The sequence below is a fragment of the Monodelphis domestica genome, chromosome 1 (assembly GCF_027887165.1).
Source record: "Monodelphis domestica isolate mMonDom1 chromosome 1, mMonDom1.pri, whole genome shotgun sequence".
In the NCBI taxonomy this organism is placed as follows: domain Eukaryota; kingdom Metazoa; phylum Chordata; class Mammalia; order Didelphimorphia; family Didelphidae; genus Monodelphis; species Monodelphis domestica.
This window is the reverse complement of record NC_077227.1, coordinates 228,639,215-228,659,922: the sequence shown is the minus strand read 5'-3', so window position 1 is coordinate 228,659,922 and position 20,708 is coordinate 228,639,215. Positions and strand designations below refer to the sequence as shown.

The 20,708-nt window shown below is 39.2% G+C and overlaps 1 protein-coding gene across 5 annotated transcripts in view; it reads left to right on the top strand.

The window, feature by feature from the left end:
* Nucleotides 1–20,708, top strand: part of DGLUCY (D-glutamate cyclase) — a 118,318-nt gene that overhangs the window by 61,579 nt on the left and 36,031 nt on the right. For all 5 annotated transcript variants that reach the window (XM_001371185.5, XM_056810521.1, XM_007472592.3 and 2 more), the window contains 2 exons: nt 6,171–6,431; nt 19,210–19,309. In XM_001371185.5, coding sequence (XP_001371222.3) covers nt 6,171–6,431; nt 19,210–19,309 — 361 coding nt within the window. The remainder of the gene's footprint in view (nt 1–6,170; nt 6,432–19,209; nt 19,310–20,708) is intronic.

Sequence of the window (20,708 nt, the reverse complement as noted above, 5' to 3'; positions counted from 1 at the left end):
GGAAAATGGTGTGGATAGAACATGGAAGTTAATTTTTTTTTATTTTCCATATTTTTTTGCCTTTTTGTTTCCAATCACTTATACCTGGATTTGCATATATTTGAATTTCACATAAAACAAGGTCCTGTTGTGCTTCCTAATTATTATCCCATGCTGATTCTCAGAGACTGTGTTAATGGTACCCAGACCCCTGGGCATGGGGGAAAGGATAGATTGGGGGGCATTTGGTCCCCTTCCTTACCTGTCCTTGCTCAGTTCCTCTTTCCCTGTTACTCCTGGATCAGATAAATTCCATACCATTTTTCTCTACCTTACCTCTCCAAGAATCTGCTACACCCATCAAACTCAACATGCACTCCATTCCTTGGGAAACTGTGGAACACTAACAACTGTCTTGGTCACATTGGCAGAACCATGTCAGCTACCATCTTTGTGACCCAATGCTGGGGTCTACGCCCAGGCAAACTCGGTCCATCTCAGCCAAAGTACAACTCACATATTCAGAAGACCATTCTTTGTGCTTCAGACTAGGGAATATTCGAGTCTTTGCTTCTGTGGATGGTTCTGTTTGCTGCTTGTTTGGAGTTAGGTCACTAAACAAGTCCTAGAAGGGTCTCCGCTCTCAAAGAACGAGATCCGTATGTTCAATGTCCTTTTCTACATCTTAAATTAAGAGGCTTCCTAGTGGCCACCAGAGGGAGATAAGTGCATTCACTACATCGCAAATTCTGTGAGGAATTTAGAGCCTTTTAATATTAGATTTGAGTAGAACCTTATGGACCTTGTAGTCTTGGGGTGAAGTTTTTTTTAAATTGATTAACATATTTCAATTTAATTTTCAATTTAATTGGTTTCCTTTGTAACCCTTGTTATATTTTAAAACATTCTGAAAAATCGTCTGGAGGCTTTCTCACATTACCAAAGGGGTTGATTACACACACACACACACACACACACACACACGCACGCACGCACGCACGCACGCACACATGCACACACACAATATTAAGAACTTTTGATTTAGTCCAGCTTTTTCACTTTACAAATAGAGAAACTGAGTCAGGTCAGATAGGGGAGGAATCAAATGCAGTTGTGTCTTTACTTCAGCAGTAGGATAAGGGCATGATTTAGATTCACAGAACTTGTCAAATAGAAAAATTATATAACTGAATTAACAGTCAGACAGCCTCGTCTTAAACCGTGACTGTTACTTACTACTTGTGTGACCTTGGCCAGAAATGTACTGGAGCCAGTTCTAGCCAGCAGAGCTGATTTTTAAATCTTCAGTGTGAGCATTTACACTTCTGAAATACTTAAAGCTACAGATTAGGCTTGATTTACTGTTTCATTGATTGATTTCATTGATGGGGAAAATATTTAATAGTTCTGATTCAACTTTAAAATGTGTATTGCATACATTTCTTTTTCCTTAGAGCTGATTATTAAACACTTATCAGTACACTTCAGCCTTTGATTTTCTCAAGTCCTCAGTTTCCTTGTCTATAAAGTGAGAGGTTCCTATTAGATCTCCTTTAGCTTTAAATCCAGTGCCTAAAATAGCATGGCTGGATTTGTAGTCAAAAGTTTTGCACTTGTACCCTGGTCTTGCCAACTCTGACCGTGGGCAAATCATCATCCCTGAGCTTCAATGTTAACAACTGCATGTGTATATCTATGATGTATGTGTGTATATCTGTGTTGTCTAAGTATGATGGAAGCTGGCTCACATGTACCCTAAATAAATCTCTGATCTGGGAACTAGCCTACCTTACACATAAGGCTGTGATTTCTGCCTTTGATAGAAATAGGAAGGGGACTGTCACAGCACTCACTCTTTCCCTTGACTTATCTCCAAGGAGGTTGTCACTATCATGCCAGAATTAAAGCTTTCTCCCACATATCAAATATCTCAGTCTACAAGTACAGTTTTTGTCGCCCAGTTATTTCAGTCATGGCTGACTCTGCATGATCCCATTTGGAGTTTTCTTGGCAGAGAGTCCAGAGTGGTTTGCTATTTCCTTCCCCAATTCATTGTACAGTCAAGAAAATGGAGGCAAACAGGGTTAAGTGATTTTCCCAGGGTCACACAGCTAGTAAGTGTCTAAGGTTAGATTTGAACCCAGGTCTTCCTGACTCTAGCCCTAGCACTTAATCTAACTGCCCCAGAGATATGTTAAACTCAGAATAAAAAGAGGGCTGTACTATCAGGAGTCTCTAGGGTGGTAAGGGCTGGAACTCAAGAGACACATTGGAAATGAGGGCAGCTTCCACGACTTGTCAGTGGCTCTGAGAGTCCTTGCAGCCATTTAAATTTCTACTTCTTGAAATGACCTCTCCTGGAGTTCTTCTCTGATTTCAGTCAGTTGTCATATGTCTTTGACAATGTCAGTGTCCTGGGATCAGAAGTCATGTCCCTTTACCTGTATTCTACCAAGTTGGTGCTGGAGTATTATTTGTAAAATGAGGTAACTGGATCAACTGGTCTCTAATACCTTTCTAATTCCAAATTCTAGGATCCTGAAAGAATCATAAGGCTACAGAGTTCATAACTGTAGAGCTACATTAGAAACCAAGGGTCTTGTTTCCCAGGGCAGCATTCTTTTTCACTCTAACACAGGGGTCCCCAAACTACGGCCCACAGGCCACATGTGGCCCCCTGAAGCCATTTATCCGGCCCCCACCACACTTCCGGAAGGGGCACCTCTTTCATTGATGGTCAGTGAGAGGAGCACTGTATGTGGCAGCACCACAAAGCATGATGTCGTTCACGTACAGTACTACTTCCGGTGACATAATCCTTTGCATGGCGCCTTGTTCTGAGAGTAACTGAAGGAGAACAAGGTGCAGCACAAAAGATTATGTGGCTGCACAATGGAAGACGTCAGCATGGTGAGCAGTGATCTGGGGGAGGGGGTTCCGCACTGTGTGTACTGCTGCCCGATTAGGGTTAGGGTTTTATAGTCTGGCCCTCCAATGGTCTGAGGGACAGTGAACTGGCCCCCTGTGTAAAACATTTGGGGACCCCTACTCTAACACAATACCTGGAACATAAAAGTTTCAGGTTGGGGGGACTGGTAGAACAAAAGTTTGTCTCCTTCTGGACCAAATCCCATTTACTTTGACTCCTGGGATGGATGAGATGTTCTGGGAGGCTGATCACCTCTGGTGTGAAGGCTCACTGAGCCATTTTCAGGGCTGCTCAGCCACTTTGGGTGTTTACCTTTCATTCAACTCTCAACTGTAGTATGTGTAGCAACCACACCCTGGTAAAACTGTCTTGGCAGATGGACTAAAGTAGGTTGAGGGTAATTGATAGACCACAAATCTATTGCTGAGTTAGCGGGACGTTTACCACAAGCGAGTGAAGACTTCCTCTGGCAGAATGGTTAAATAAGAACAATTTGTTCCAACAGCCATGAAGGCAACTGAAACGGACATTGTAGAGTGCTTAGAGCTTAGTCAGACACAGAAGATGCCAAGGTCATCCACTGCATCCTGGGTCATCCCCAGCCATTCTGACTTTTGCCTTGCCACTGGATTTCAACAAAGACTGAAAGAGAAAGTGATGCTGATGACATTGTGCAACTCCGCCCCACTTAAATTCAATTCCTGTGCAAGTCAGGAAAACATCACCCCAAGACTTCATTGGTCCTCTTTGAAAAAGAAACAACTTTCTGATCTCAGTGGTCAGTTTTGACCATTATCTGCCATAGAAAGTCTATCCATCCGTCAGTTGATCAATCAACAAACACTTAAAGACTTGGTGAAGCTTGCCAAGACTCACCTTGGGTACATCCCCTAAAGTTCCATCTTTCTGAAGATAGAGGTCTGAACTTCCAAGAAGTGCTAATAGATCATAGGCAGAGCTCCACTGACCATAAATCTTGTCATACTAGAGAAAGAACTGGGCTTAGAGCAGTGGTTCTCAACCTTTCTAATGCCGTGACCCTGCAATACAGTTCCTCATGTTGCAGTGACCCCAAACCAAAAAATTATTTTGGTGGCTACTTCAAAACTGTAATTTTGCTACAGTTATGATTCACAGAATGTAAATACCTGATATGCATTATGTATTCTCATTGCTACAAATTGAGAGGTTGAGAACCGCTGGCTTAGAGTCAGAAAAACCTGGATTTGAGCTCTGCACTAAATACTTACTTGCTATGTAACCCTAGGGCAAATCAATTTACTTTTCTAGACCTCAGTCTCCTCATTTGTAAAATGAGGATAATAATAGCAGCCATCTTGTAGGGTTATGAGATTAAAATATGATGATATACATAAAATACTTTGCCAACCTTAAAAACCCCTTTTATTTATTTATTTAAACACTTACCTTCCATCTTGGAATTAATACTGTGTATTGGTTCCAAGGCAGAAGAGTGGTAAGGGCTAGGCAATGGGGGTCAAGTGACTTGCCCAGGGTCACACATCTAGGAAGTGTCTGAGGCCAGATTTGAACCCAGGACCTCCCATCTCTAGGTCTGACTCTCAATTCACTAAGCTACCCAGCTGCCTCCTAAAAACCACTTTTAAATGTGGACAATGATGATGTTGATGCAGATGTTGCTGATGGTGATAATGATAATAATGACGTGTTGTTGATGATAATGTTGGTGGTGATGATGGTGGTGGTGATGGTGATGATGATGATGATTGATGGTAACGATGGGGCGATTTGTTAAATTGGCATCACTCCTATAGTTTAAAGCTCGTGGTAGACTGAGTTCTCCAGGAAGGCCCTCTCAATCTTAAAAGCTATCAAAGAACCCAAGTTCATCCACTGCATTCCCAGGCTATCATCAGTCCTCCTGACTTTTATCTTATCATTAGACTTTGATGACTTTGGAAAAGAGAGCAAGGCTGACAACTTGGTACAACTCTGCTTCACTTAAATCCAATTCACGTGCCAATGTAATCTATCACCACATGATGTCATTGATCCTTTTCAAAAGCAAAGGACAAAAATGACAACAAGCTAATAGAGCTTTCCCAATTAGGTTCTCTTGTCAATGCAGGGGAAGGCTAATAGTGGTAGAATTCAACCATGGGGGGCAGGGGGGCTGAGGTAGTTGAAAGGTTCTATTTCTAGTCAACAGCATTGCTTTGAAGTGTAACATCTTTTGGCTTTTCTGTGCCTTCAATGACCGCTGGGACTGCACTCTCAAGCTGGCCTCCTGCCAAATCACAGAGCACTGCTCTTAGACTTAAAAATAATATGGCGGTCTTAGAGACTTCTGCAAATTTCCAAGGAGCCTCAGTTAGCTGTGTATATGTGTGTATATATGTATACCCTAAAGAGATAATAAGGAAAAAGACTTATAAAAATATTTATAGCCACACACTTTGTGGTGGAAAAAATTGGAAAATGGGGGGATGCCCTTCAATTGGGGAATGGATGAACAAATTGTGGTATATGTTGGTGATGGAATACTATTGTGCCCAAAGGAATAATGAACTGGAGGAATTCCATGGAGACTGGAACAACCTCCAGGAATTGATGCAGAGTGAAAGGAGCAGAACCAGGAGAACATTGTACACAGAGACTGACACACTGTGGTACAATCGAATGTAATGGACTTCTCTACCAGCAGTAATGCAATGATCCAAAACAATTCTGAGAGACTTATGAGAAAGAACACTATCCACATCCAGAGAAAGAACAGTGAGAGTAGAAACACCAAAGAAAAACATAGAATCAATCATGTAGTTCAATGGAGATATGATTAGGATTTTAATGTTAAAAGATCACTCTACTGCAAGTATGAATAACATGGAAATAGGTTTGAACAATGAATCTTTAAAATGCTATATATAAAACACTGTTATTATTATTGTTACTATTATCATTGTTATTTTCTTCACATGAGGAGTTATTTTACCCTTACATCTCCTTTTCTATATGGATGGCAGTTGTATTAGGAGATTATTTGAATCCAAACTATACAACAATGCTGGCAATTTAGTAAGAGTCTTACTAGAATATGATTCCACCTGTGAATGACTTCAATTCATTGGCACCATTGTCCTTCCTTTTTTGCTATTATCCTTCCTTGATATTTAGGGCAAAAATAATTTATTTAAAACAAAGAAAAATAATATTCAAATGTATACAATTAACTTTTTTCTTGTGTTTAAAAATATTCATAAAATATCTTTTAAAATTTTAGGAAACCGAGGAATAAAACATTTGTTCAACAAAGATGAGCTACTGAAGGCCTCTCTGTCCCTATCCCATGCTCATTCAGTGCTCATCACCACTGGGTTCCCTACCCATTTTTCTCATGACCCACCCGAAGAGAATGATGGTCCCCCAGGAGCCATTGCCTTAGCTGCCATTTTGCAAGCTTTGGAAAAGGAGGTTGCCATTGTGGTTGATGAGAGAGCCATGAATTTGCACAAAAAAATTATTGAAGACTCAGTCAATCAAGGTGAGTTAAACCAAATCAAAAGCATATGGGCATGGATTCTATATTTTTTCAAGAATATTATGACCACTTTCAGCTTCTTGAGTTTACCTTAGACTATGTGGAAAATCTGCATTCAATATTATTCAAAACCACAAGCATTTATCAAGTGGCTATTAATTTCTAGACAATAAGTATGTGTACCTCTGTCTCATAGTTCTGCCTCTTTTGTGGGTTGTTATTCAGTTATTCAGTTATGTCCAACTCTTCATGACCCTGTGGACCATAACACACCAATGCTGTCTTTGGGATTTTCTTGGCAAAGATACTGGAGTGCTTTGCCACTTCCTTCTTCAGGGGATTAAGGCAAACAGAAGTTAAATGACTTGACCAAGATCACATAGCTAGTAAGTGTCTGAGGCCAGATTTGAACTTGTGTTTTCCTAACTCTAGGCCCAGTGCTCTATCCATTCAATGAGGTAGTCTGAGCTACCTACCTGCCTCCTTTGTGGGTAACAATATATCTCTAAAGTCAGAGTGGGAATGCTCATCTGCTTATTAAAGCATCCAGAAATAGATGAATATGTTGTGATGTCCACCTGAGGTCACTACCCATCTTTACATCATGACCTCTTGATTCCCAGTGGTGTTCAGGGAAGGAAGATAGACATTTTTAAAAAAAACCCTTACTTCTATCTTAGAATCAATACTGTGTTTCCAAGGCAGGAGAGCAGTAAGGGCTAGGCAAGGGGGATCAAGTGACTTGCCCAGGATCACAGAACTATGAAGTATCTGAGATCAGATTTGAACCCAGGACCTCCCATCTCTAACTTGGATCTCAATCCACTGAGTCATCCAGATTCCCCTGAAGATAGACATTCTAATCTGTTTCCCACAGCCTGCTCCTTTAGCCCTCCCTAAGCCCCCCAAAATTATACTCTCAAAGAAGCTTTTTTGTTTTTATTCTTATAATTTTAAAAGGGCTTTAGTCCCACAAAAGTATTGGTTTAAAATCACAAAATTCCTAGAGAGGCAACATAGTTACACATATTTGTAACACAGACCATAGGAACACAGAGCTGGGAGGAACACAAGAGACCATTGAGTCCAACCTAATGTACTGTGCCACCTACCTGCTTATTCTGGCTGAATTACTGACTCAGTGTCAAGGCCAGTCACTTCACTAGTTTGGGAATCTATTTCCTTCTCTGTAAAATTATATGAGCTAAGGAGCACCAAAGTGGCTCAGTGGATTGAAAGTCAGGCTTAGAGATGTGGAGTCTTGGGTTCAAATCCAACCTCACCTGAGCTCTCTCAAATTCCCCTCCAAACTGTTAGTTTTATGGTTGGACTGAATATTTAATTGGTCACCAAGAATTTAATTTCTAAATCCCAAAAATGAATTACTAAAGTCAAATGGAATTTATGGTAGCTTATTTTACAATAGAGGGAAGATATTAAGGAAGAGAGAAAAGAGGAGAGTGAGTGAGAGAGAGAACTCCAGCTTCCTCTAAGCTAGGTAGCACTTCTAAGGCCCCAGCCAGGGGAAAGGAGTCTCAAGACAATGGGCCCTTCCCAGAGGCTCATGCCTCTAGAAAGGGCAAGGAAGGAAGTCAGCCTTTACACTCACCATGTTGTCAGTTCAATCAGCAGATTCTTTTATCAGCCTCAACTCCATCAGGCTCCACTCCAAGTGTGTCTCTTTCAAACTCCAAGTGTCCCTCTTCACTCCAAGTCTCTTTTTTACTCCAAGTGACTCTCTTCAAGTCTCTGAGTGTCTGTGTCCTCTGTGTGTCTGTTTCCACTTTTAAAGACCTTTTTCTCTTGTCACTTCTAAATTTTACATCTACCAATCATAGCTGATGCTCCACTTCAGGATTGCCCACTCTTCCACACATGAGTTTCAGACCTCCCACTCAATGTATGAAATGGATGTTCACACCTTTTTGTGGTTAAAATCCAAAATGGGTAGATCTCCATACTCAACTTTAAGTACTATGCTTTACACTTTGGGGATTAAAATCTAAAAATAGACAAGGGATTACAATTTAATCTTCACAATCAAGGAAGAGCCAAGTACCTTCATTGTTACAATCAGGAGAGAGCCAAATCTAATCTTCACAAAACAATATTAAAATAATACCTCAAAATGAATTCTGGAATGGGAGAACCAAAAAAGGATGAGATAAAACAATTTTCCCAAAGTAACTTAGAAAGTTAGAAGAAAAAGTCTGTCTTACCAGGTAAGATTGAAATACAGACTATGTAGACTGAGCCCTAGGAAGACAGCAGCAGATCTGAGGGGCAATTGAATTGGCAGCCTCTTCAGAGCTTTCAGCCCACAGATCATAAAGGCAATAGTAAGTTGATCAGAAGGAGATTGCAGGGGACTCTTTGCTGGCATGGAGTGCAGGGCTTTTTTACATTGCCCATGTATGATTTCAGGTCACAGTGCCAGGATGAGGAAGAGCAAGAAGCCTGGTCCCAGTTCCAGGGCTAAAAAGAGTTCTTATGGTTGTTCACAGTTTGAAACACAACTCTGCTCAGATCATACCACCTTGGAAAAACAGAAAACTTATAGGTCCAGTGCCCCACTCACCCTAGGAGCAGAACCCAATTTTAACATGAAGTTAAAAGTCAAGAAATAGACTGGGAAAATAAGCATATAACAAAAAGTGAACCTCACTATAGAAAATTTCTGTTGACAGGGAACATTAAAACACAAATTCAGAAGACAATGAAGCCAAAGCAGCTACATGCAAAGGCTCACAGAAAAAAATATGAATTGGTCTCAGACCCTAGAAGAACTCAAAAATCATTTAAAAAATCTCAATAGTCTCTTCCATATTTAAAGTACATGACTCTAGATTCAGTTTGGCTTGTAGTTTTAGGAAGGCAATTTAGGAAGTAAATATAGAATGATTTTTACTGCAGTTACCAGTTTATTCAATCCTATAAAAGTCTTGAGAGATTGATTTTTTGCTGACCAATTTCCTAAAGTCATCTTAATTCTCTGTACTCAATCTCCTGAAATCTCAGACTGTTGACTCCCACTGCACATAAATTCTGATCTCCAAGCCTGTGACTTGAATAGATGATTTGATACAGTGACTTTTGGAAAGCTTTCATTAAATTTGGAAGAAAAAGATGAAGACCTTTAGGTCTTTCAGTGGGAATTATTTCAACCCTGCTTGTGACTTAAATGTAAATAACTTTCAGTTATCTAGGGGAAGCCTCAGATGGTGACCCTGCTAGGAGGAAATTCCATCTGGATGAGCATGGGGATGTTCACTCACTTATTGCAATGTCCAGATCTCACTCATGATCAATTTATAGTTGTAATATAATCTGGATCCACATTGCTGCTCTGCAATTCTACTCTTCTCTTATTGGCTCCATCACTCATTTCCCAGACTTCCTCTGTTCATTGTCTGAAGCACCCCTTCATCCTCAAACTTAACCTAACCTTCACCTTCAAGCTCAACATAACCTCCTTACTTGAGAAAATTGAGGTCACCTCAAGAGAATTCTCAGCATTACTATCCATCCTCTCCTTTTTCCATCCTCTCTCAGAAGAACGGGTGGGCCTACTCCTTGCTATGGTTCCCTGCATCTTTGATCCAACCTTTTCTGCCCTCCTGAGGTCCTTGCAACTATCTCTTCACTTGCATTTATCTTCATTTTCTCTTTCTTCATTGTTTACTTCTTCTGGCCTAGCATAGCTCAGGCTGGTTCACTCAAGTGTGAAATTAGAATGCCATGAAACACTCATGGGCTATAAAATTCAATTAGCAAAAATTTACTTACAATAAAATGTTAAAAAGGGTATGATTACTAACCCAAATGGAGGATGGTCTCCTGTGCCTCTACATCTGACACAGCAGTTCTTTTTTTTATATTGGAAATAAATTCAGTAGGGCTGTGAGAATCCCACTAAGCCACCACATACTAACTCTTCATAAGGAAGTCATGGTCCTCTAGACCAAACAATCCCAAAGATGGCCTCCTTGGCCCCCTAAAGGAAAAACAACCCAACCTATGTAAAAGAGGTGTTGCTGATACATTTCCTACTGCATTCTCCATCTGCCCTCAAATATGCTCGGGCCTACCCACACCTAAAAAAAGAAAATCTGTCCCTTAATTCTTAACCATCCAGGCACGATTTCACCTCTCTCATTCCTTTCATTGATAAACTTCTTGAAAAATCTACCTACAGCTGATGCCTTTACTTCTTTATTTTCACTCTCCCCCACCCAATGTTGGTTCTCTCCTCACCATTCAGTGGAAATTACTCTCTTAAAGGTCAACAATGACCTCCCAATAAACAAATAATAGAATTTTAGAACTGGAAGGAAGGTTATAGATCATTAAGTTCATATCTCCTGTGTTAGAGGCAAGGAAAATAAGGTCCAGAAAGGGAAAATGAACATATTTCAGTTCTCATCCATTTGACCTCTCTGAAGCATTTGAAATTGTTGCTCCCATCCTCTTAAAAGACCCACATTAAAGGGGTTCTTCTCCTTTAATTTCTGAAATACCTGGTTTTTTGCTACTCTAACCATCTCTAGTCCACGACTACTTATCTCCCCATTCCCTTTAAGAAAAGTATTTCCTAAGGTTATGTCCTTGAACTTCTCTTTTTATTCTTTGTTCTTGGCAATCTCCATGCTTCAATGATAACATATGCAGATGACTTATATATATGTACACATGCACATAAATTTATATATATGGGTATAAGTGTGCATATATATATGGAGAGAGAGACAGAGAGAGTGAGAGCAAGATAGGTGGTTCAGTGTTGGACATGAACTAAGAATAAACTGATTTCAAATTTGACCTCAGACACTTACTAGTTCCATGGCCCTGAGAAAGTCAGTTAATGTTTCTTGATCTCAGTTTCCTCATGTGAAATGAGGATGAGAATGGCATAGATAGAGCAACTAGGTGGCACAGTAGATAGACTGCTAGGCCTGTAGTTAGGAAGACTTATCAGACACATATTAACTGTGTGACCCTGGGCAAGTTTCTTAACCTTGTTTTCCTCAGTTTCCTCATCTGTAAAATGAGCTAGAGAAAGAAATGGCAAACCACGCCAGTATCTGCCAGGAGAATTCAAAATGGGGAATAACAACAAAATGAGGATGATAATAATAGTCTCTATCTCCTTGGGTTGTTGTGAGGATAAAATGATATTTTTGTACATTTTAAAGCATTATGTAAATGCTAGATATTGGTACTATAATTAGTATCATCTATATGTTTAGTCTTCCCCTTGCCCCAGAATTCTATTACCGCATCTTCAGCTGCCCCTAGAATGTCTACAGCTGAATGCTTCACTGAAATCCCAAACTAAACATACTCTAAATCAGTTACTCTCAACCTGATTCTCTTGACAACCATTCCCGTTATTATCACTACCATTTGCCCCATCTTCAAAAATCCTCATATTGTTTTTATTTTTCAATATGTTATTTCTTCCTAATTACCTGTAAAAACAATTTTAAATATTTGAGGTTTTTTTCTCCTCCTATTTTTTTTTTTACCTTCCAAATTAGAATTAATGCTATGAATTGGTTCTAAGGCAGAAGAGTGGTAAGGGCTAGGCATTGGGGGTTATGCGATTTACCCAGAGTCACACAGCTAGGAAATATGTGAGACTAGATTTGCACCCAGTTCTTTAGGCCACCACTGAGTCACCTAACTGCGTCTTCCCATGTTATTATCTTTGCTGCTTCCTTTTCCCTCTTGTCATGTTGAATAGCTTACCAAGTCTGATCAACTTTACCTCTATGATCTCACTGGCTTCTCTTCTTTATTCTCCCTGATCCCACTTGCATTTTGGCCCTTATTACTACCCTCTTGTGTTGTTGCAATAATTTTCTAATGGCTTTTCCCAAACCTCTTCCAAACCATCCTTTACTCTGCTGTCATATTAATTTTTCTCATTTAATTACCAGGGAGTGCTACTGGCCAAGTGCCTTATCCTTTTCAGTGGTGTGGGCCAACTTTGGTGCTCCTCCCCAAACCAGAGGGTACTCAGAGGTAACACTATGTTCTCTGTGGCCTTTGGAGAACCGGCTACCTCTGTTTTCCAGCTCTGCCCCTTTTGTGGGCAGCAATACTCATCTGGTTAGTCTCAGAGTGTGGTATGTATGGATTTATGCAATTGATTCTTAGGGCTTGTGGTGTCCACACCTCTGGGAAATTCCACTCTCTTTGCTTCACTGCTATTTTTTAGAACTCCAAGTGCAAAAGTATGGCATATGGAATCAGTCCTATAACAATTGCCTCATTGTATAAAGTTCTTTACACTTCACTTCAGAAAAGCAGAAGAAGACTAAGTGCATTTAAACAACTACTGTATGCACTGGATTCCCATGGCTTTTCCCAGGCCCAAGCATTCCCAGACCTTTCAGTCTCTAGGCAAGTACTTTTTGCCATAGAGCACGGGAAAAAAAATCTATATTCTGTATTTTAAGAGCTATCAATATATTATCATTAGAGTGCTTTCAGATTTGCAAAATATTTTACACATATCTCATTTCATCCTCACAATAATCCTGCGAGCCAGGTGCTATTGTTAAACCTATTTTACAGATGAGGAGATAAAGGCTGAAGGAGGTTAAGTGACTTGTTCAGGATCGCACAGCTAGTAAATATTTTGGAGGCAGAATTCAAACAAGGGTCTTACAAAGTTCAGTTCTGTCATATATTCACCGTTTATCTAAAATATGCCAGATACATCACTTATTAATATACAAACATTCTTGCCTAGAGAGAGGTTGTGCCAACAGAATTCTTCTTGCTGATTAGTAAAATCTCTGATGCAAGCAATTTCTAACACAATTTTTTAGTAATCATTAAACACAAGATGAAGACATTTCCCAAAGCTGAAGAAATTCAAGAGCAATAAAAAAAGTATGTAAATTTCAGTTAAGTTCTGAATTTATTGGTACTCACCCAGTGGGGAAGTTCTATCTTCTCAGAAACTTAAGGATTTACAGTTTCAATATGGTAAAAGACATATCTCACTCGACTTAGTCTATAATAAAATAAGAGAAACTTCCCCCTATTGATCTACCCAACAGTTCTGAATTTGGGAGATGGGGTGAATTATGTACATTTCTTGTTTTGATTAGGTAGTTAATTCAAGAGAGACTAGGGAAGCAAAAAAGAAAGAAAAAATACCAGTCCATGGAGATTGTTGCAACATTAATTCTTTTAAAAACACAACAATAACATTTTTGATGAACAAGAATTCATTTTCTCTCCTTTCCCAATTTATTTATTTATTTTTAACCTTCATTTTTAAAAAGTGAGTTGGACATTCTCTCCCTTCTTCCTGCTCCCTCCCACACTCATTAAGAAGGTAAATAATATGATATCAATTATATGTGCAAAGTCATGTAAAACACATTTTCATATTAATTATGTTGAAGAAAAAAACAAGAAAAACCAAGAAACAAAGGAAGTGAGAAAATATATGCTTCAGTCTGCACTCAGAGTTCCTTAGTTCTTTCTTTATAGGTAGATAGCATTTTTCATCATGAGTCTTTTGAAATTGCCTTGGATCATTATCTTGATCAGTGTAGCTAAGTATTTTAGAGTTGATCATCTTATAATATTGCTGTTACTATGTTCAGTGTTCTCCTTCATCTGATTCATTTTGCATCAGTTCATATAAGTCTTCTCAAGTTTTTTTGAAAGCTTCCTGCTTATTGTTTCTTAAAGCACAATAAGTATTCTATCCCAATCATATACCACAATTTGTTTGGCCATTTCCCAACTGACCGATATCCTATCAATTTCTAAATGCTTTGCCACCATTAAAAAAAAAAAGCTGCTATAAATATTTTTATACATATAGGTCTTTCCCCCCCCATTTTTTTTATCTTTTTGGGATACAGACCTACTAGTGGTATGTCTGAGTCAAAAGGTGTGCCCAGTTAGTTTTATAGCCATTTGGACATAGTTCAAAATTGTTCTCCAGAATGGTTGGACTAGTTCACAGCTTCACCACTAGTGCATTGGTGTATCTATTTTTTCTGCTTCTCCAGCATCTATAATGTTCCTTTTCTGTCATTTTAGCCACTCTGATATGTGAGTTGTTTTAATTTACATTTCTCTAATAAATAAGGACTTAGAGCATTTAAGGTGACTATTGATAGCTTTGATTTCTTCTGAAAACTACCTGTTCATATGCTTTAGCCATTTATCAACTGGGGAATGGCTCTTGCTTTTATAAATTTGGCTTATAAAAATTTATAAACATTTGAGAAACAAGGCCTTTATCAGGTAAAAACCTGCTATCAAATTCCCCCCCCCCCCCCAATTTCTTGCTTTCTTTCTTATTTTGGCTGCATTGGTTTCATTTGGGGAAAACCTTTTTAAATTTCATGTCATCAAAATTATCCATTTTACTTCCTATGATTCTATTTCTCATTTGGTCATAAACTCTTCCTTTATCCATAGACCTGAAAGGTACATTTTTCCATGCTCCACTAACTTACTTATATCGCCCTTCATGTGTAAATCATTTATCCATTTTGGCTTTATTTTGATTGTGAGATGTTGGTCTATGCCTAGTTTCTTCCAAACTGCTTTCCAATTTTCTCAGCATTTTTTGTCAAATGTAGAGTTCTTGCCCCCAAAGCTTAGATCTTTGGATTTATCAGACATTAGATTATTATAGTTATTTACAACTGTGTATTGTGTACCTAATCTATTCCACTGATCCAACACTCTATTTCTTAGCTAGTACCAGATTGTTTTGATGATTGCCACTTTGTAATATAGTTTGAAATCTGGCCTCCTCCCCCAAATCTAAAGATGAAAAAAAATCCAAATCCTTTCAAAAAATATGCATAGTCAAGAAAAACAAATGCCCATTTGTTGGTCATGTCAAAAAATGTATGTCTCTTGATGAAACTTGAGTCCATCACCTTTTTATCAGGAACTGGCTAGCATGTTTCATCATCGGTCTTTTAGAACTGTGATTGGTAATTGCATTGATCAGAGTTTTTAAGACTTTACATGTTATGTAAATTCTTCACTTTTGTAACACAGTAGGAGTGTTAGTGCTGTGGATTTCCCCAGCCAGAAGCTTAAGAGCCACATTTTCTGTTAGAAGATGTAAACCTTCTGCTGCTACTACCTAAAGGTCACTGAACCCTGAGCCTCTGGTTCTTCACCGACTGCCCCATTGTTACTACCTGACTACTCATAGTTCTTTTTGCAATACTTACAGTGGATGTGGGTCTCCAAAGATTACACTTAGCTCACATTTTTCATAAGAGAAGATCTATAAGCATTCCAAGTCCTTTCCTTTGTCCCTGTTCCTTCTTTCCAAATTTGTGCCCCAGCACACTTATCCTATAAAAGGCTGAACCCAATTCTCCCATCTTCAATTCCTCCCATATTAACTTAACTTAAAGCTTTTCTATATGCCTCAAGCAGTTAGCACTGTGCTTGGTGCATTTTATGTTGTTCAATTGTTTCAGTCATGTCTGACTCTTGGTAACCCCATTTGAGTTGTTTTTGTTTTTGTTTTTTTTTTTTGCAAAGATACTAGAGTGGTTTGCCATTACCTTATACAGCTCATTTTACAGATAAGAAAATTGAGGCAAACAGACTTAAGTGCTTTGTCCAGGGTCATACCCACTAGTAAGTGCCTGAAATCAGATTTGGACTCTGAAAGATGAGTCTTTGTGACTCCAGGCCCATTGCTCTATCCATTGCACCACCTAGCTGCCTGATACATAATAAACACTTGAAATGTTTCTGGATAGACTTTCCAAAGCTTATATCCAGGGTTCACCCAATACATGGGACTACCAGCCCTTTCCCATCTCTGAGTCTACCAAAGCACAGTTAGAAGGACGGTTACATTAAACAGAGATCAATCAGGCTGTCTTTTTCCTCTTCAGGATATCAATTGATGGATCCCTCTTGCCTACCAAATGAAATTTATTCTGTTATGTGTTATTAGAGGCTTTCCACATTCTGGTGCCACCCTGCCTCTCCAGCTTCACTCTATACTAATCTCCTTGACAAATTCTTCCAGCCCAACTGGATTACTTTCACCATCTCCAAAACACCATACACTATACACCAGCTTTAATATAGAGACATAGAGTTTGCCAAATGCTTTACAAATATTCATTCGTTTTATCCTCACAACAGCCTTGGGATGAAAGTGCTCTTATGATCTTCTTTTGTCGTTATTGTTCAGTCTTTTCTGGTTGTGCCTGACTCTTCATGACTGTAAAGATTAAAATTTAGGGAACTGAGGCAGGAAGAAATTAGTTTCTCTCTGCAAGGAGTATTATATTTTTATGAGGTTTATTGAAGATTAAAATATAAAGAAAACACAAGTAAGAAAAGCATGTGTCTAGGCCCAGAGAGCCTATTCACAACCACTCACATCTTGCCTGCTAGGTGGAGAGCTGCCTGTGCTCCCAAGTGGAAGTAGGAAAAAAAGGGCCAGAGCCTATTCACAACCAGGTTAAATACCCCATCTCGCTCTTAGCCCAGGTGAGGTTTCAGTGAGATTAGAGGGCATTCTGGGGAAGTGGAGCAAGGACTTCTGGGGATTGAAGTCCTGGATTCAAGTCTCCATTTTTTACATGACCCCATCTGGTGTTCTCTTTGCAGAGATACTGGAGTGGTTCACCATTTCCTTCTCCAACTCATTTTACAGATGAGGAAACTGAGGCAAATAGAATTAAGTGACTTGCCCAGTATTGCACAGCCAGTAAATGTCCAAGGCTGAATTTTAATTCAAGTCTTCCTGACTCTAGAGCTGGCCCTCTATCTACTGCACCACCTAGCTGCCCTCTGATTACATTGCACTTAATGAAAATGATTGCCTTTACCTAGAATGACCTCTGAGAGTAATAGGTAAAGTTTGAGCTTCAGGTGGCAAAAATCAAAGATTGTAGCTAAAGAGAAGCATGAGTATTAGTTTCTCTGGGATCTGTAAGGTAGTGGAGAGTTTCTCTCCATCTAATACAGTTTAATTGTCACCCATTAACCAAAGTCTTTCTTAATTTCCCTAGTTAGAGATGGCCAGTCTTCCTTTGATCTCTGACCTCTGACATTGCTGGGACTTCCGTGATACATTTATCATGTTATTATGAATAATGGCTGTTTGCATATGGCCCACATATCCCTAAGAGTCTGGAAGCTCCCTTAGGACGGGGACAACGTCGAACCTAAATTTTGTGTGTGATGCAGTATTTGCTACAACTCTACATGATATTCAGTAAATGATTTCTGAATTAGATTCAGTGGAAACAACTTGAGTTGCATTTTTAAAAACCACACAGCAATCTAGCACAACGGTCAGCCTCGTATTAAATGATGCCACAAAGGTCTTTCTTTGACACTCAGGATCAAGCTCTTGTTGTCATTGTCACTTCAGCTATGCGACCCCAGTTGGGGTTTCCTCGGTAAAGAGACCTTCATTTCCTTCTCTAGTTCACCTGTATTCTCTATAACTCATCAATAAATCCTGGCTGATGAACTTGATTTGACAAAGCTTTATGCAAAGGGTCGACTTGAGGTTTGAATTTAAACTTTGTGAAGGTCCCTCCGGTTATACTTATTCTCCACACTGCTAAAGAAACAGAGATGATATATTGTCTTCCTGATTCGATTTAATAAAGACGTAGAAAAATATAGGAAGATAATGTTGTCTCCTAATTCAACTCAGCAAAGGCTGTTTGACCCCATACTGCGCTCTTGGGGAAAACAAAGGTGAGTAAGACACAGTCTCTTCCCTCAGGACTTTACCCTGGAGCAGAGGGCACAAGATAAATATGGAGATGTCTCTAGACTGGACTCCCTCTCATATTCCAGGCTTACCTGTCCCCCGGTGCTGCCACTGCCCCTTTGGTATGTCAGATTTGTTATTGTTGTTGTTGAGTTCTTTCAGTCGTGTTGGATCCTTCCGTGGCCCCATTTGGGGTTTTCTTGGCAGATGCTGGGCTGGTTTTCCATTGCCTTCCTCAGCTTGTTTAACAGATGATGAATTGAGGCAGATAGGGTTAAGGGACTTGCTCAGGATCATGCAGCTGATAAGCATCTGAGGCTAGCTTTGACCTTAGAAAGATGTCTTCCTGCCCATGTCCCCACCCAAACTTGGTATCCAGTAAATTACAGGAAGTGAAAAGGTGATTGATAAGCAAACCAGAGGAAGGAAGAAGACTAGTTCTTGTTGGGAGCTTTGAAGAGGCTCCAGAAAGGATTCAGAGAGTAAGCTGAATATTGAAGGACAGAGAAGATTTCCATTTCATGGTCACTAATCATGGTCACTGAAAGTAAATCTCCCTATTTGCCAGCCACAGTCACAATCATACCAGCCTACTTGATCACAGAGGGAAAGAAGTCAGCTTTCTTTTCCAATATGCCCTGCTTAAATATGAACTCGCTTGGTCTTGTGTCCTACATAAAAGCCAATGCATGTTTATTGCTGATGCTGATGGTTATTTCCAAGGTTGCAGCTGGTATCACAGTACATAGAGTACTGGGCCTGGAATCTGAGTTCAAATCCAATCTCAGACACTTAGTAGCCAGGTGACTTTGGGTGAGTCACTTTATCTATCTCAAGTTTCCTCAATTCTAAAATGGAGATCATAGTAGCATCTACCTCACAGAATTGTTGTGAGATTCAAATAAAACATTTGTAAAAGCCCTTAGCACAGTGCCTAGCATAGAGTAGGTGCTACATAAATGACTATTCCCTTCCCTCCCCAAATGAGAATCTGCTGGCTAGCCTCATCTGTTTTCTTTGTTTTAGGTGTTCTGAAGACAACAATACCTCTGTTAAGCTATCAAGGTGGAGACACAAGATCAGCTCTCATGTTCCTCTGTAAGGATGGGGATCCCAAGTCACCAAGGTATGCCTTATGCTACAGAATATGTTGAAAATTTCATAAAAAATTTTTAAAATGCTTACCTTCTGTCTTAGGGTCAAAAGTGGTTTCAAGGCAGAAGATAAGGGCTGGGAAATATGGGTTAAGTGACTTGCCCACAATGACAAAGTTAGAAAGTATGTGAGGTCAGATTTGAATTCAAGACCCCCTGTTTCTAAGCCTGGTTCTCAGTCCACTGAGTCACTTAGGTGCAGAATTCTTGCACCTATTCATTCCCCCCACCAACTCAAAAAGCCCCTAATCTTTCCTCCAATTAGAAATCAAACTATCTAATTCTGTATTCTAGTTATTTTTTAAATTAACTGGTCTTATTGATTGTCTTTAATACATAAAAATCTGCCTTCTCCTATACCAGGGTCCAGTGCCATGCTAAAGAGGATGAGTCCTGATTTGTTATGCTATTGGCATGCATTACATAATAAATAGATATTCTCAGAAGCTCAAAAAAAAAAGGGTTTGGGATTCTGTGACTATTTCCCCAAGGTGAAGTAATATTCTGTGTTCTCATTTATTCATTTACCAAATATTTGTTAAAAGCCTATTATATTCAAGGCCTTAGGCTCGGTGTTGAAAATACAAAGATAATAACAATATGGGTCCTTCCTCAGAATAATGTGTTGAGATTTTTGGCATACATTTGTAATTAAAGAAAAAGAGGAATTTCAGTGAGAGGTCAATGGAAATAAATATGTAATTTTTTCCTGTTTAAAAAAAAAACACAATATGGGTCCTGCCCTCAAAGAGCTTACAAAACTTACCAGTGATAAGGAATAATAAAATATATAGGATTCAAGATAGTATGTGATGGGGGCAAAGAAATATCTAAACAAAACATTATTAAAAATCAAGAAGACAATGTTTTCTTTCAGTTGGAAGGTCAAAGGAAGATTTTGTGGAGGAGATTTTTGAATTGGCCTTAAAGGAAGAAAAGGATTCCTTTCAGCATAAATGTGTATTTTAGCCATGGAGATTGGCCTGTACTTGGTGTAGAAATAAGAGGATGTGGAATGAAATTAGAAAACATCTAGAAATCTAGTTTGTCTGCATGAAGGGAAGGATAGTGAATTAAATCTGGAAGAGCCAACTGGATCCAGATTGCAAAGCATCTGAAGTGTCAGGCTAAAGAATTTGTATTTTTCCCTAAAGGCAATAGGGAGACACTGAAGATTTTTGCAAAAGCAGAGGAATGATGTGGTCAGGTTGTGCATTAGGCTGATTGTTTTGGTAGCTATATGAAGGATGGATTTGTGAGAGATAGGATGTAGAGAGATCAGTTCAGAGTATATGAAAATAGTCTAAAAAGAGGATATGAGGGCCTGAACTAAGGTGGTGGCAATGTGACTGGATATAAGAAAAATGATAA